The sequence below is a fragment of the Mastigoproctus giganteus genome, chromosome 3 (genome assembly GCF_048544385.1).
Source record: "Mastigoproctus giganteus isolate SK-2022 chromosome 3, ASM4854438v1, whole genome shotgun sequence".
NCBI lineage: Eukaryota > Metazoa > Arthropoda > Arachnida > Uropygi > Thelyphonidae > Mastigoproctus > Mastigoproctus giganteus.
Window position 1 is genome coordinate 179942443 of NC_143577.1, and position 19019 is coordinate 179961461.

The following is a 19019-nucleotide window of genomic DNA, read 5'->3' on the forward strand; positions in this document are numbered from 1 at the left end:
TAGATCCTGCTGCAGCAGCTTACTGTCATTAGTGTCATTAACAACCCTGCTGACCTTCGTATCGTCTGCAGACTTGGACATTAAGCCTGATAAATCATTAATGAATACAGAAAACAACAATGGACCTAACACTGAAACCTGGGGAACTCCACTAGTAACATTAGTCCACGAAGTGAAAGTGTCCATTAATTACCACTCTCTGTCTTCTCCCACTCAACCATTCCTTCACCCATAGCAGCAATTTGCCTCCAATGTCACACTGCTCCAATTTGTGCAGCAGTTTTCCATGTGCAACAGTATCAAAAGCCTTTTTAAGATCCAAATTAGCATTAGCATTAGTAGAGGCATTTGATGCAAGAAAGCAAGCTTATGCAGCATCAGCTAAAAAAAAAAAAAGAAAGTAACATAAATAAAAATAACCACTTCCACTTCACCCCTCTGTTCGTTCGAAATACCTGTCCAGCTGAGCCTTAAACTTATTTAGGCTATCAACTTCCACGACAAGGGATGGAAGTCTGTTCCACCTACCAACCACCCGCTGGCTAAAGGCAAATTTCTGCACATCTATCCTACATCTGTCTTTCCTCAATTTGAATTTATGCCCTCTCAGGTGATTATTCTGAGCAAGAGGAAGAATCCCATCAGCATTGAGCATGCTCAAACCATTCAAGGCTTTGTACACCTCTATCAGATCACCTCGCTGGTGCCTAGTTTCCAGACACTGTAATTCGCAAAACTTAAGCCTTTCTTCGTAAGAGCACCCCTTTGTCCCATTCACCAATCTAGTTGCCCTTCTTTGTACTTGTTCCAGCAGCTCTACATCCTTCTTGAAATGAGGCCTCCAGGCCTGTATATAGTATTCTAGGTGTGGCCTGACCATTGCTTTATACAAGGGAATAATCACCTCCTTATCCCTGCTAGAAAAATTCCTATATATCATTGACAATACACCATGAGCTACTCTTGCCCGTCTGCACTGCTCAGAGAACTTCATATCTGCCTGCACAACCACCCCCAGGTCCCTTTCATTCTCTACCACTGTCAGTGTAGTACCACAGAGTTGATACGTTGCTCTGGGGTTGCTGTTTCCCATATGTAGTACTTTACATTTGTCAATGTTAAACTTCATTTGCCACCTCGAAGCCCATCTGCTCAACCTTTCCAAATCCTGTTGCAGTAGCATAGTGTCAGTAGTGTCCTTGACAACCCTGCCAACCTTTGTATCGTCTGCAAACTTGGACATTAAGCTTGATATACCATCATCAATATCATTTATAAATACAGAAAACAATAAAGGACCCAATACTGAACCCTGAGGGACTCCACTAATAACATTAGTCCACGATGAGCAGTGTCCATTGATTACCACTCTCTGTCTTCTCCCCCTCAACCACCCCTTTATCCATAGCAGCAATTTGCCTCCAATGCCACACTGCTCCAATTTGTGCAGCAGTCTTCCATGTGCAACAGTATCAAAAGCCTTTCTAAGATCCAAGTATATAATATCAAAGTTATTCCCTGCATCCAGTTCTTTTCTGACTGCATCATAGTATCCAATCAAATTGGTCAGGCAAGACTTACCCTTAACAAAACCATGCTGTGTCCTAGCTATAACTGAAGTCTTGTCTAGATGATCCTGCAGTGCTTCTTTAACCAGTGCCTCCATTAATTTTCCGGGAACAGAAGTTAAACTCACAGGTCTATAATTACTTGTGTCAGCCTTTGATCCCCCTTTGTGAATTGGGGTCACATTTGCACATCTCCAGTCCGTGGGTACCTCCCCTGAGTCCAAGGAAGCTCTCATAATTATGGCTAAGGGTTTGCTTACTTCCTTTGCTGCCTCCTTTAATATAACTGGATAGATCCCATCCACCCCAGGTGCCTTTCTTGTGGGGAATTTTATGCAGGGAATTTTCTTTTGATGGAATATGAAAAGCTTTTTATCTTATAAATCTTTATTTATCATCCAGCACAGTATATAAAGTAATGCATTTCAATATAAACACATCAAATGATTTCAGTGTCAAATTTAAAAAACAATGAATACAAAAAAACATATATATACAAATCTGTTGTTTGAAAAAATCTCTCCACTGCTTGTTGTTTAAAATCCTTAGCAATTAAATTTCCAATGCATTCTTGTAAGCTGTACAAAAATTTGTAGCATAATAATTTTTTTCTCATCTTTAAATAACTATAAACAGTCTATTCTACTATTCTTTCAGCTCACAGCAGAATGAACTTTGCCTTTATGATGAGCCACTGATACTGCACTACTTTCAAATGAGTGGCCTTGCTTAAAAATTTAATCTCCTATCTATTGGAAAACTACAGAAAATCTAAAGAAGTTTGAATTATCAACAAATACAATTCCAAGCTTTGTAGTGTTAATTGCAATGGTCTTTAGGCTCACACAGAACAAATTTTGCTTTTACAATGAGTAATGGTACTGCACTACTTTCAAATACATGACATCTCTTAAGGGTTAATCTCCCATTAAATAATTACAGAGACCAAAAACAAGTAAAACTTGAATTGCTAACAAACATAATTATACACTTCATAGTATTATTGTGTAATGGTCAGCATGCTCAGAGCAGGGAAAAAAATTTTGTCTTTACAATGAGTTTCACTGGTTTTACACTACTTTTACATGGCACCAGCAGTTCATGTTCAATAACCCAATAACTGTAAACTTATTTTAAAAATCATACCTATCCACATTTGGGTGGGTACACAAAATTACACATTTTTATCCTTAATCAATAGTTAATGTGGGCTTGTTATTTTTCAGACTGAAAAACATCACAGTAGTGAAAATTAATGGCATGACTATCATACTGAAGGTTATCTCACTCAACTGGATTGCCCTCCCCCTCCACCCAACCACATAGTGTGATAACAGAAGCATAAATTTCTTGATTGTTTACCAGCTTTGGTTTTCGTGTTCCTGTGTTTTGTGGCAACTACAGACATGTGGCAAGGATTAGGAATTAAAACACACTACTTTCACCTGGCAAAGGACAATGTTGTGAAGAGTATTTGGAATGTTGGTCAATAATCTGCAAATTTATGCTTTATGGTAGGCATATTTCTCTTAACTGAAAAAAAAGACGATAACAAATAGCATAAAGCAGCAGAATAGCAGTATGATTGCACAAAGCAACAGAATTTATATACATTACAGGAACTCCCCCGACTAACGTAAGGGTTGCATTCCGTGGAATGCTATGTAAGTCGGAATTTCACCCCTGCTTGTGCAGCACTAGCAACTGTGCTTGCTGAATTAATTGAATCAAAAAAGAAATGTTCGATGAAAATGTAAATAGAATTATTTATTGTATTTATTCAATTTTTTATCTCATGCTCAAGAAAAATTACAAAAGCATGCAATTTAAAAAATTTCAAAATTACAAAAAAAGAGAGGCAATAGGCATAACATCAGTAAGTTTTACCTCTCAATCATCGTTGCCAGAATCAACATCTTCAGCTGATAAGTACGACACTACAGAGGTTGAGGGCTGTGGAGATTTAGAAGGGGGTCAGCCTCAACCTTACGAAAGAACATATTAATGGATGACTAAACGGTAGCTTTTCTCTTTTCATTGTAGATCTCTTTGTAGCGAGCAAGCATATCATTCACTCCTTTGTAAACTTTTAAGAATCATTCACTGTCAGGATCCATCTTTCCAAACCTCACCACTGTCGATGCAATTTCACAAAATTCCATTGCCATCTCTCTGGTGATGAAGTGTCTCGGCTCCTCATTTGGTTCATCTTGAGCTTCGTCAGCATTTTCTTCTTTCACTATCACTGCCTGCAAGTCAATAAGTTCTTCGTTAGATAATTCCTTCTCTTCTTTTTCTATTAACTCCTCCACGTCTTTGGCATCACCTTCCAACTGAAGTAGTTCTGCAACCTTTACAATCTTATCTGTAACCTCTTCATATGATTCATCTTTTTCAAATCTTTTGAAGCCTTTTACGTGCCGTGGGCATTTTTTCTTCTATGTGCCATTTAAACAATTTTTTTGTAATTTCTGCCCATGTCTTATTAATGTTTAAGATGGCGTGGTAAATACTGAAAGATTTCCAAAAGTCTCTTAACATAAAATTTTTCTCACCATGTACTGCAGACAATGCCTGAGCAAATGTTGTGTATAAATAGTATGCTTTTAAATTCGAAATAACACCCTGATCCATAGGTTGGATGAGTGAAGTTGTGTTTGGTAGTAGAAATATGAGTCTTACATTTGAATTGAAACCATCTAGATGTGTAGGATGTCCAGGAGCATCATTATCTAATAGAAACAAAATCTTGAAAGGAACGTCATTGTCTTTACAATATTTTTCAACCCCGGGAATGAAGCAGCATTAAAACCAATCCTCAAAGAGATATATTGTTATCCATGCCCTCTGGTTCAATCAAAAATGCAGGTGGGTGGCTTTATTGATGCCCTTAAATGCACGAGGATTTCCAGAATGGTACACAAGCAGTGGTATTAATTTGTAATCTTCCCTGCATTAGCCCCAAGCAAGAGCATGGTTCTATCTTTCGAAGCCTTGAAACCTGGCATTGTCTTTTCCTCTTTGGCAATGTATGTTTCATCCGGCATTTTTTTTTCAATACAGAGCATTCTCGTCAACGTTAAAAATTTGCTGAGTCAATAGCTGCCTTCATCAATAATTTTTCCAACACATCACAAAATTTCTCTGCAGCTGCAGAATCAGCACTGGCGACTTCACTGCATACTTTAATGTTGTGGAAACCAGTGCGATGCTTAAACCTATTAAACCACCCATTGCTTGCCACAAACTTGGGTTGAGGTTCGCCATACTTATCCTTAATATCTTTATAAATACAGTCCATTCCGGTTATTTGGGACACATCGGGACTAGTGCATTTTGGCCCAATTAAACGACTGCCCTAATTATCCGAAGTTTCACATAAATAGTTAAAAATACAATGTACCCACCCCTTCACAATTAGTTCACTGTACAATCAAATCATGTTACGACGAACTCACCATAGTAAAGTACCGTTCACAATACAATGTGTAGTAAGCACCGGTCATTGTGATCACATTGGTGAATTGAATTTTAATTCTATTAAACAGCGATTCTAATTAGAGAAAATAGGAGGAATATTATCCACAGGCTATAAAAGTAAAGATATATTAAGCACAAATTTACCCTTTATTACCTTACCAATTAAAAAAATTAAATGATACATGAAAACTGGAAGAATATACGTGATAATCGGAATAATTAATATGTACTGTAATATCTACATATGAACTAATTGAAATTTCTGTTCACTGACATTTGTGTATGGGGGTTAAAATTTAGAACAGTAAAAAGATAAGCAATCAATAACAAAGAACACGGCACACACAAATTGCAAGTAACATGATAAGCGCAAGTGAGAATGGAGTAACGTGTTACAAAGTTTAAAAATAGGAATGAAGAGATCTGAAAATTAATTTTTTTATATGATTGAAGATTCCATGGAAGTGTACACACATTTCACGATAATAACTCATAGAATTCCAGCTGTCGGTATTATCGCAAATTCAGTAAGATCGAGTTTACTGTCCGTTTATGATAGATTTCACTAACAGAAAAGCCCAATAAACAGGTGACTGCTAATTGTTTTTATTGTTTTATGGTTGTGACCTCCAGAATTTCGACTGAACCACACGGTACCGTCGGAGATAATCGTATGGTAATCTCCTGCCCCGATTAAACGGCATGCTGTCCCAATTAAGCGAAGTAAACTCTGGCTATTTTCTCGATTGGTTTCTGTTTTTTAAGATTTTCCCCAAATAAACGGCTGCCCCGATTAACCGGTGGCCCAAATAACCGGAATCCACTGTATTTGTTACTTTTGCTTGAATGGTCATTAGAATCAGGGCACTCACTTCTCAATCTGATTTTCTATCCATATTATTAATAGCTGCTCCATCTTTGCTATAGCACCTGAATGTGTTTTTTGTGATCACTGTTGATCTTAAGTGCATTGATCCTTTGACATGTTCTTTTATGCGCACACTGTCCTTTAAAATAGTATTCACTGTTGAAGCAGCGAGACGTAATTCCCTTGCAATAGATGACAAACTTTGTCCTGCTTCGTGTGTCTTAATCATTTTCATCTTCATTTCTAAATCAATTTTGTTTCGTTTCCTGGCACTACCGAAAAGTACCTACCTGTACTTTTCGGTGGTTGCTTTCCCTTCATCATTGTAATATGTAAATAGGAATGAAGAGAAATTTCTGAAAATTTGTTTTTTTATATGATTGAAGATTTCAGTAAAGGGGAACACATTTCACCATAATAGCATAAAAACCCACACAATTGCAGTTATTGGTATTATCACAAATACAATAAGATCAAGTTTACTACCCGTTTATAATTAAATGCACTAACAGAAAAGCCCAACAAACTGAAAAGTGCAAATTGTTTTTATTGTTTATTGTTTTATGGTCGTGACCTCTGGAAACGTGCTTTAAAAAAATATCACAAAGGCATTCAAAATTGATTCTTATAACGGGAACATATGATAACGATGAGAGGGTAGTGAAATTTCCATTATAACTATGACCTTTTAGAGAGATAAATAGCTTAGTAATATAGTGAAATTTTCAACTTCCAAGGACTTGGAACGAATTACAAAAAAAAAAAAAAAAAAAAAGTGTTATTGGGTTCACATTATGACATTTTCATGATACCTCCATTTATTCCTATGGGATGCAAAAAAGTTTCCGCTGGTTTTTTTTTTTTTTTTTTTTTCCCAGTTTGGCAAAAACTTACGTAAAGTCAAATTTACGTGAGTCGAGTATTAGGCAAGTTGGGGAGTTCCTATATAATGAAATATAATTTTGAATTTTCAGTTTTGATTATAATAATCAGCTGATAAAAATACCCAGTGATAACATTAAAAGGCATTCACCGTATTTGTATGTTAGTGTACCACTATCCAATGTAATGCACTATTTCCACTGTAAAGCATGAATGATAATATAACCTCATAATGAGCAAAAAAAGAAAAAAGATCTTGAATGTTTAGCAATTTTTGGCCAAAATGAGAAATATGTTATTTGCTCATGCAAACTTAGTGCACTTAGTTTCAATCCTTTATGAAAGACAACAATATCAAAAATCAATATATGAACAAACTAAGAGTTTCAAAATTATTCTGTTATATATAATATGCTGGTGTCCCAATTTTAGGTTACAGTTTTTTTATGTTTTATGTGTAATTGCATAAATTGTTACATAAAATATTTCACATCCTTATAATTTAACTTGCATCTAAATATGATGTAAAAATATAATTTTAAGTTCCTGAACACATACAAGAAGTGAAAATGACATATTTATAACTTTTAACATTTGCAAATTAATAATAATGAGGTAAATTCCTCTTATTATTTTGCAAATATTAATATCAACGTAGAACGTATTGAGCATTACAGCTCTGATTCATACTATCTAATTATAACTTAATAAGAAATTAGCACATCTGATTAAATTTTTTCTTTCTTTCTGTAGAATAAATGAACAGATGTTTTGAAGATTGGGAATGGTGGGTGGCTATTTTTGTCTTTCAAAATGGTAGAGATCAGATAATTGCAAGCAGGAGAAACAGAGAAAAAAAGTAGTTTCTGTAATTACCACAATACACTATAAATTAAAGTTTACTAACAACATACACGCACATTTTATATTAAAATAAACATACAGAATTGTTTACTAGTGCAGTATGCTTCCAAACATTACCTTAGTTTGGATTTTTTTCGTTTGTAATTTTCTGTTTGGATTTTCTATTATACATCAACTATTGTTGTTGTTGTTAGATATGTTGGTGCATCAGCAACTTAGGCTATAATGCACTAATTACTGTCTAATATTTTCTTCCTTTGTCTTACAGGTGATCTGATTTAGATAATGTGATATTTATTTATCAATTTTAGAAAGAAAAAATGTCATCCATGTCTTCACGTTCTCCTAGAACACACTGTAATGATAACTCATTGCATTTATGAAAATGAGAAGAGAAAGCAGTCTTCCATTCTTTTAGATATAGCAGGCATTCTATGATTATATGTTTTAATGAGCATAAGCAGTTATTGCAAAGACATCAACTGATTTTGATTGTTTCAAGAAAGATACTGCTGCAGACTTTACTCTCTTCAGAAATCTTGAATCTAGTTTTCTTCATAACAATGGCCCTGCTGGTCTAGACCTGGCAGCTATTAGGAACATTTCCAAAGCTTCACCAGAAAGAAAAGATCTGAACTCAGTTTGTGCTTTTCTGATCTGGCTGAGTATCCTCTCATACTCAGTATTGATATGAACAATTGTTAAAATTCCAAGCATAGCTTGGCATAATGTTATATTTCATATATCCTTGTGCACTTGTCAGTTCCCCAATGAAGGACCACTGTACAGCAATTCTTTTTCATAATAGTGTGTGAAGGATTCTTGCACTGAAACTGAGAGAAATGATGATGTAAAACATCTTTTGCTTCATTTATTTTTTAGGCACTTTCACGCACACTCCCATATTTGTACATAACATAACGCATTATGTTATGTACAAATATGGGAGTGCGTGCACATGTAGACAGTATATAAGAAGGTATAGACAGTTTGTGCAAGCTTTGTGTGCATCACATTTATGCAAGACTCATGAATATGTGATGTTGTCTGTGTATATATACAGAGAAAAAAAAAGAGACTTAAAAAATAAATAAATAAATAAAAAAAAAGAGTAATATGGGAGGAGAATAAGAAATATAATACAGTTGTAATTAAACTAAATGGCTAAGTTTCACTTAATAAAATCTACAAAGTTTTATTACGTGTTCTATAAAGTTATTATCTTGGTAATTAATTGGTAAGGAGATAACTATATACTATATTTACTTTTCATTTCTATTACTCGCAGGAAATGAAAAAATCGAACATGCTTAAAGTGTAATGCACTGCATAATAACTTGTTTACTTTTTTGATGACACCAAGAGGTACTGGAAACTTGTCCACAAAAAATTCAAATTTGAAAATGATGTACTCCCAGTTGACGAAATTTGCTAACTCGATAAGAACATTTCTCAATGAGAATTTTTTGTATTATGTAGTTACAGCCAGCAATAAAGTATATACACAGTGAACAAAAGAGCATAATTTTCTCCTTGTTTAATCTCTCTATAATTTTGGTGGTAGAAATGCTTATGGGTCAGTCAGAATAATCCTTCTAGTTTAGTCTGCTGTGTTAATCAACTTCCAGAATGGAAGGGGAAGGTTTAAAAATTGGTGGTAAAATAAATTTGTACATAACATTCTTTAAAGCACATACATGGAGGTAGGTTGGATTGAACAGCCATGGTCAGATTTTCAAACAATGATATAATATTTAAAAGAAACAAGCAAATTACTTTATTCAAGCAATTTGACAGAAATATGAACAGAAAGAAACATGAACAGACTTTCTGCATGAGTGAGGACAATATGTCTAGAATTATCAGCTTGTTTGGGCCTGTTCAGGATTGCTTTCACTAGAAGTTCTTTTTCTTGGAGATTTCATCAATTTTCCTTCTTTCAAAACTTCTTTTGGATCATTAACTGGATTTGAATATGAGTTCAGTGCCATGCACTAATGATCACTCGCTGTACTGTTCAATTTGGTATCTGAAAAATATGTGCATATAGCTTCCATACTTCTACAAACTTTTTTAAACAGACTTGTCAAGTTTGCAATTGTTCTACCAGTCTAGCCAAATTTGAAGCATAAATACACCTTTCCTTTTAGCGTTTCTCTCTAGATAGTGGTAAATGTCTGAAATATTCATTCCTTTTCACAGGAAGGCATTTTGCAGCTCTCTTTACAAAATGCAACACAAATTAATCTGATAAGGACCTAAACTATTACTACCAAATGCCCAATCTCCTCCTTTAATATCCTTACTACTCCAGTTTTAGGTTTACCACAACAGGTACATTATCAACACTAAGTGCTGGGCAGTTTTTTGAGAAAGAGGATGTCCTGTGTTGTATCTTATAGCATCACCTCTCAGTGCTGGCACTGAGAACAAAAAGTTTCTTTCCATTTGATAACTTTTTATTGTATTATGAACTGTCACCACATTTGGAATCACTCTGATTGCAGCCATCCGTAGCAATGAAAAATGGCCCATTTTTCAGAGTTAATTGCTAAATCTTCTTTCCCTATATGTGCAATTTCATTTATAATGGTTACTGTTTTTGTTCTTAGACAACTCTATTTTTTTGCTATTTTGCTATCAGGAAACATGTTTTTGTTTACAATTTACCTGAATGATGAGCACAACGCAGAGGAAAGATTATGTTATATGAAAAAAGATGCAAAAAACATTCAGCATGTATGACACTGGCACAAAATGCAACACCAATTTTTGCATTTCTTCTATGTAATGATTGCTATCTTTATGCATATCTGTTTGAAAATATCTGATTACATCATGTTTCCTGCCACTTGAAATTGAAATATCACATCTACATACAGTAACGTAAACATATTTCCATGCATTGCAAAAAAGATTTTACAATACACGGAAAATCTTGTGTATATGTCTTCTGAAATTTTATGTTGTATTGCTTCCTTGCACCATATGGCTAATAATGATAATAATAATAATAATTTCGTTGGCAAAAGACATTGTTAATTAGCTTTGCACTACCCAAGTATATGAAAGGATTGCATATAACAGAGAAAAATACTATTACCATGCATTTCTCTTTTGCAACATAGATTAGCATGGCACACCTGACGGCCAACTTTTTTTAATGAAAATAAGCAGAAATTCACAAAAATGTTTTTTTTTTTTTTTTTTTAATTCCAATTTTAATGCAGTTTTATTATTTTTTATGAAATGGAAAAAAAAAGAAAAACAGTTTTTGCAAAAATATCGAGCGGTCTTTGTCACGGTTGTTGTTATTTGATTTTTAGGAGCATTAGCAACTAAGGCCATATTGCTCCGGGGATATGCGGTGGTCATTCCCTGACCTTTCCGTATCCTCCGTATTTGGTGGTCACGGCTCGAACCCCGGTCTAATCAAGAAGCGTGTGCTACGCACTGCTGCTCCTGCCCACCTGGCTACTGAGGCGCCCCTTTGTCACTAACTATATTACTTAGTGAGATGGGAGGGGATCAAATCAAGTAAAAAAGACAGATTCTCTGTTGTAAATCCAGAGAGTTGGCAACTATGCTACTGGCAGGGTGTTCAAGTTGAGATGAACAGAGCTTTAATCTTGTCAAGAATTTTAATTTTAAGATTATGGCAATATCAGGAGAGATACCTCAAACGCAACTTAAAAGTCGATCAAAGTTGCAACATTTCAAGATTACTGTTGCCTGGACCTAATAGCAAAATTACAAAAGAAATGACAGCCAACAACTAAGCAACTCTATCTCAAGGAGCAACAATAACAACAGTTGCAACCCAAATTTTATATCAAAGACTTCTGAAAACGGGATCCTATGAAAGATAACCCAACACTTATGTTCTGCTCCCCCCTTTCCCATGGGAGAGTAATGCAGACAACACATTCTCTGGGGCAGAGATCAATATTCTTTTTATAGATCAGTTTCGAAGAACACTCTCAATATGTTTTTATCTGGAAACAATATGGAATGTGCCCTTTGCTTTGAAATCAGAATTCACAAAAACAGGCCCACTATCACTGGAGCTGTCTCATAGTCTCGGTTGAGGCATTATGGTGAATGACTGAATTGATATCGACATGTTTCAGGGAAGTTCCTTGACTGCTGAAGGTAAAAGAATTGAGCTTTATGTGAGGTGTTTCAGAGGTGCCATAGACCTCAAATTAATTTTCACAGAAAATACTCTTCCTCACAGAGCTGAGCTGGTGAACAAATTCTTTCAGAGACTGAGGATATTCCTTGAATGAGCAACCAACCAGACCTCTTAAGCAGAATCTAATTAAGCTTGTTTAGGATGCTTTACAGAGATAAAATGGAGCATGTCATCCTTCTCACAGAACACCCATGTGTTAAGGTCTGCTCTTGTAAAGTGGAATTTATTACCACAATGGCTTATTATCAGCCTTGCAAACAGCATGAGAGTTCATTAAAAGTTGTTTGGCCTTAAAGGATGACTGTACGCTGTATTAAATGTTTGAATTATGCAGCGATCCTCCCCGAGTTAGGTAGTCATAATTACACGATTACAATTCGCAAAAACAGGGGCATATTTCTTTTCAAGCTCAATATAACTTGAATCTTATAATACTTTTCCACAAAATGTGATTGAATTTCATCCATACATATTTTTTGTGATATCTTAGATTTCATTGCCATGACTTTATATCTGGGCAGCAGCATTCACATCAGGATCTGGAACACAAAGATCCAGAATGCTAATTTACTGCTGTCTGAAACTTCATAAAATTAAACACAGTTAACTGTGTTACGAAAGTCCAAATAAAATGCAACAAAACTTATCAAAGGAAAATAGTGTGACTTTTCAGGTAATTGGAAATAGAAGTAACGAAAGCTTATTAAGAAGCAAAGAAGTTAAGAATGTAAATGAAATTAACTCCCTACTAAATATAAAAATAGTGAAATGCTTAAAGAGCGGTAGTCACCTTGAATATAATCTGCAATAGTTTTATGAAAAGACTGATGGCTAAATATAAGGTGGAGTGGTTCAGTTAATGCATTAAGGTGGGATGAGATTTAATTTAACGGAATTTTAAAATAAGGGCAAGGAAGCAGAAGTGCACTACTCCGTCCCTGGTTGTCATAAAGTAGAAAATAGTTAATCTGGAACATAAAAGAATTGATAATGCCAATAGTCATGATGATAGACTTTCGTTAAGTTAAAAAGTCTTCAGTTGGCGGTGTTAAGTGAGAAGTAACGTGTGCTGTATTTTATGGAATTTTCTATACTCTCGTGATGCGCTTTGGAACACGTGGGAATCTCAGATGTGAGAGATTCCAAGCTGAGGAAAGGTGAAAGGGAAGTTTTGTGTTTAGGATTTTGAGATTAGTATTGGGTCAAAACTATTCGATAATGAGGGCTTCATATTGAAGAATTTTGTGGCTGGTTTTAAGTCTTATAATGGTGATAGCGGAGTCAATTAAAGGAGTGCGATTGTGGGTTTGAGCATGAATTGTGAGTTCTGTACTAGCTTGTCCCGATCTAAGACTATTATAGTGGTAGTATGCGTGAGTGTTGGAGATTTTGGTAGAACCAAACTTGGTTCTACCAAATATTGTGATGCCTGTTATATTTACCAATATAACAGGCATCACAGTTTGGTTGACATCTAATCAAGTAAATTATATTGTTCAAATCATTGTTTGGGTATTTGTGTGTGTCTTTGTAAGTGTTGAATAAGGATCCAAGTTTATCATAAGCTGAAAAAATAAGGGAGATATCAGTACCTGTAAACACACGGCGGAATTGTCCGGCAAGTTCATTATGGTATGGTATGACAGGATGATGCATATATTTGCGTTGGTGGTGGGTTTTGGTGGATTGTTAATTTTACTTTTGGCGGTGGAAATAGTGTGTTGAATGAGTTGGGTTGGGTAGTTCCTAGCTGTAAATTTTTCTGTGAGGTATTGAAGTTCATTGGTTAAGTCATTTTGTGAGGTGCTATATTTGAGGGCATTATGTATTTGGTTTTATAAAACCGCTTTTTCTGTGCAGAGGGGGTGGTGCAAAGAAAAATGTAGGTATTTGCCTGTATGTATATTTTTTCTGAAAATCTTTGTACCTGTTTTGTGTGCCGACTGGGCTAGCCGGGTAGGTTAAGTGCCTGCCTGGCAACCCAAAGGTCGCGGTTCGATTCCTGCCTCGGGCTTGGATCAAAGTACTGCAAAAAACCTTGGGAGGTGCATTATGGCCACAGAAGCCTATGCGGCAACAACTACAAAAAAAAAAAAAAAAAAAAAAAAAACCTGTTTTGTAAACAGTGAGGTTGAGAAAATTAATTTGGTTGCTGGTTTCAATTTCAAGAGTGAGTTTTAACCGATCATGTATTGAATTAAATTTTAAAAAGAGATTGTCTGTAGTGGACCTATTGCCTATTATGAGTATGCCATCAGCGTAACGGGTATATAATTTTATTTCTGGAGAGAAGGGTTGCAAGATTTGGTTCTCTATTGCGGCTAGGTATATTTCTGACAGGGGGGCGGAGATACCTACACCCATGGGTAAACTGAATATTTGTTTGAAAATTTTATTATTGAATCTGAAATATCGGGTGTCTAGTAAAAGAGAAGTGAGTTCAAGGATGTTATCAATGGAAAGAAAGGTACGTTTTGTCAAAGTGTTATCTGTTGTTAAGAATTTTCGTAAAGCCTGAAAAGTGTATGGGATAGATATGCACGTTAGTATATAGAGATATTATGTCAAATGATGCTAGGATATCTCCATCAGAAATTGTAGTAGTGCTTATTTTCTGAAAGGCCTGATTGGTATTGCTGATTTTGAATTCTGAGAATCTGGTAAGAGGGGATGTAATTTTAATTAGAAATAAAATTATACACCCGTTATGTTAAGAGGAGATATAATTTTAATTAGAAATAAAATCATACACCCATTACGCTGATGACATACTCATAATAGGCAATAGGTCCACTATAGACAATCTCTTTTTAAAATTTAATTCAATACATGATAGGTTAAAACTCACTCTTGAAATTGAAGCCAACAACCAAATTAATTTTCTCAACCTCACTGTTTACAAAACAGGTACCAAACTAGGTATAAAGATTTTCAGAAAAAATACACAAAAAATACACATACACATGAAATACACATTTCAGAAAAAAAAAATATATATATTTTTTTCTGTTTATACTCCGGGATGACCTAATGGTCAGAGGAGTTTACAATATACACAGAATACAAGAAACAGCACAGTATTCAGCAGTCACGGTCGCTTGAACCCCGGTTGCTCAAGGCATGTGTACTTATGCACCCACGCGCATGACCACTAGGCTACGGCGGCTTTATACCTGCATTTTGCTTCGCACCACCCCCTCTGCACAGAAAAAGCGGTTTTATACAACCAAATACATAATGCCCTCATATATAGCACCTCACAAAATGACTTAACCAATGAACTTCAATACCTCACAGAAAAATTACAGCTAGGAACTACCCAACCCAACTCATTCATCAACAAACTATTTCCACCGCCAAAAGTAAAATTACCAATCCACCAAAACCCATTACCAACGCAAATATACGCATCATCCTCCCATACCATAATGAACTTGCCGGACAATTCCGCCGTGTGTTTACAGGTACTGATATCTCCCTTATTTTTTCAGATTATAATAATATCGGATCCTTATTCAACACTTACAAAGACACACACAAATAACCAAACAATGATTTGAACAATATAATTTACTTGATTAAATGTCAACCAAACTGTGATGCCCGTTATATTGGTAGTACTACAAGTTTGGTTCTACCAAAATCTTCAACACTCGCACATACTACCATTATAATAGTCTTAGATAGGGACAAGCTAGTACAGAACACACAATTCATGCTCAAACCCACAATCACACTCCTTTAATTGACTCCGCTATCACCATTATAAGACTTAAAACCAGCCACAAAATTCTTCAATATGAAGCCCTCATTATCAAATGGTTTCGACACAATACTAATCTCAAAATCCTAAACGCAAAACTTCCCTTTCACCTTTCCTCAGCTTGGAATCGCTCACATCTGAGATTCCCATGTGTTCCAAAGAGCATCACGCAAGTATAAAAAATTCCTTAAAATACAGCACGCGTTACTTCTCACTTAACACCGCCAACTGAGGACATTTTAACTTAACGAAAGTCTGTCGTCACGACTATTGGCATTATCAATTCTTTTATGTTCCAGATTAACTATTTTCTACTTTATGACAACCAGGGATGGAGTAGTGCACTTCTGCTTCCTTGTGCTTATTTTAAAATTCCGTTAAATTAAATCTCATCCCACCTAAATGCATTAACTTAACCACTCCACCTTATATTTAGCCATCAGTCTTTTCATAAAACTAATGTAGATTATATTCAAGGTGAGTACCGCTCTTTAAGCATTTCGCTATTTTTATATTTAGTCTATTATCACGGTATTATAAGAATTCTTACTAATGCCCTTATTAAGAATAAATTCATAATAAGGGCATTCCTTTTATTGTCATGTGTGAGCTCAATGCATGAATGCTGAAAAATCAAGACAAACTATTCTAACACTTCATGCACAATGATAAATATTTTAATAAATGAACATCACATTACAAACCCTTCACCAGGTTAAATGCACAATGAGTAAGAACAAGGGGTATGAATTTGACTTTCTCAAACTGCTGACATCATTTAATAAACAGCATCTCTAATCTAGTGTCTAGAACTTTCACTACCTATTGTTTTCCGAACGCCCTCCCCAAATCACTCCATCAATTCCCATTTAATCTTATTGTTGAAAAGCCCATTCCTCAGCCCCCCCCCCCCAATATTTCTGTCTCCTTATTCCTCTTTAAAGCAATGTTGCTAAATTTTTAAATATACACTGTTTCTTTTAATTTTTTTTAAAATTTTCTTTCCCTCCCTATTACTACAAAGTCTTTAACCTTTCCTACTTCTGCTAAGTTCCGATCACTATATTGCTTGGGTACATCCCAGTGCATGCTCTGCCAATTCAGATTCTTTGGTGTTCCCTTTAGTCATCTGTTTGTTGTGTTATTTATGTTCTTCTCTGCAAGTTTCAAACCTTCTCCCTGTCTCACCACCCATGTATACCTTGCCAAACTGAACGATGCAGTTTTGGAAAGTGTCATTTTGAGTATTACACACTGAAAACTATAAAAATTGTAGAGAAACAGAATTCAATTTACAAATCTAATTTCACAACACATGAAGAGGTCATAAAATTGGTCAGAGAGATATTGAAACATGTGAAAATGGAGCAAAGGCATCCATTATTTCAAAAACTCTCAAATTTGGTCAATACAGAAGAGAAGTAAAATAGTTAGGAATGCAAAGCACCCACCAATATCCAAATTTAGGGGGTTTTCACAATAGAAAGGGCACCAGTAGTATACATATGGTTTGCTGAATCAGCTTTATTACTGCCATGGTTTTTGAGTCAACCACCAGATGGAAAAATTTTAATATTAATTTAATAAAAATCTGTTATATATATTAATTATTTTTGTGTTGTTTTATTAAGTAGAAATCATTTTATGACTGTGACATGCAAACATTGATTACAGATCAGTACGTAAAGAAAAGAAATCTATAAAATTATAATGTGGTATAGTAAAGAAATTTTTTTACTACTTTGAGAGGAATGTACTGTATCTTTATCTTAACTGTATTTTTTTATTTTTTATTTTTTTTTCATTCAAATTAAAGTGAAAGCTGCAGGTAATTAATTTTATTATTTGTGATTTCAATTAAGCACATCTTAAATTATAAATGCATATAATATAAAAAAAAAAAGAGTCTGGGAAATGTATAACAGAAACTGAAATTTTGACTAGCTACTTTAATTAAGTCATAAGCAGTGGAATGTTCAAACTGCATAAAATTTAAATATAGAAACTTGTAGAAACTAAATGAATAAAACTATCTTAATATTAGTACTACAGAAATTATACAAAATTAAAAACATTATTGCTTCCTGGAAACTTTTCACTCTAGAAGGAAATGCTACACAACAACAAGGTTTCATATCAGAAGTAACGTACAAGTATCTTAAAAAATTAAACAGCCTTTTAATACTTTGTAAATAAGTATCAAGGCAAGTTATAACTAAAATATTAACTACAATATGTAACAATAAGATTGTATTCACAGAAATATCAATGTATATACAAATATTTCAAAAAATATAACTTTGGAATGTACATTTTCCTATAGCCACCAGAAACCTAAACAGGTTTCTTATATAATATTATGTAAAGAAAAGGGCACAATTTCTCTGCATGTGTAATTTTTCAAAAAACATCATTAAAGTAAATAAATAAAAAAAAAAAAAAAAGGTTAAAATATAATATACAGCATACTATATTTTATATATAAAACATAAATGTACAATTATCCTACATATTTGTTTTGTCACTGCTATATATTAAATCCATCCTAGTTTTGGAAATTAATTAAAGATCTAATTTATTCAGAGATCCCTAAAGCAAAAGAAGCAAACCTAGTGAAAAAAAAAATGCTATCATTATTACAACTAGATATTATTTAAATATAATTCCAGATAAAATATTAAAATCAAGTACTAAAAATGAACTGCATAAATAGAAAAATAACTAAGTCAGTTTATGTCAGTCAGTGGAAGAAAATATTTTACTGCGTAATATTATCTTGTCTCTGGTACTTATTCTGTAACATGTTTTAGAAATAAGTTAAAAAGAAATGATGCACCAAGTATTCCTGATTCACCAAATATTGGTAGGCACACTTGTTTGGATTGGATCCATACCTTAAAATAGGAAACGTTATATTTTTCCTAACATCTAAAGCCTCACTCCTCCACACACTCCTGAATTATCTTTTCGAGCTTCAGAATATTCACTACTTTGAAGCATATTATCCTCATCAGTTTCCTGAGGGCAGACTGGGGGAGAAGGTAAATTGTGCTGATTGCGATAAGCTTCCCAACGTGCATCATCTGATTCATGAGTTAAGTATCGATGTCCTACTTGGGATTCCAGTTCTCGTAAATCACACCATGTATTATAGTCCTTGAAAAATAGATATCAAAACAAAATTTTTGTACAAATATTATATAAACACATACTGTCATTGTGTTAATTGATATTTAAAGCACATTCTTCTGAGTGAATGACTGACTTAATAAACTGCAGTAATCTATCCATACTGCCACCTTGTAATTAAAAATTTAAGTCGGTAAAATCTAAATATATGCAATTAAAATATAAATTCTTCACCAAATAAAATATTCAATCCCAATTTCCAACAATATC

The 19019-nt window shown here is 34.4% G+C and overlaps 1 protein-coding gene across 1 annotated transcript in view; it reads right to left on the reverse strand.

Annotated features, from left to right (window-relative positions):
- LOC150088444 (serine/threonine-protein kinase D3-like) overlaps window positions 1-19019 on the reverse strand; it is a 550939-nt gene that overhangs the window by 11953 nt on the left and 519967 nt on the right. The window contains exon 22 of the mRNA XM_090370161.1: window positions 18561-18776. Within this exon, the coding sequence (XP_090226287.1) occupies window positions 18561-18776 (216 nt within the window). The remainder of the gene's footprint in view (window positions 1-18560; window positions 18777-19019) is intronic.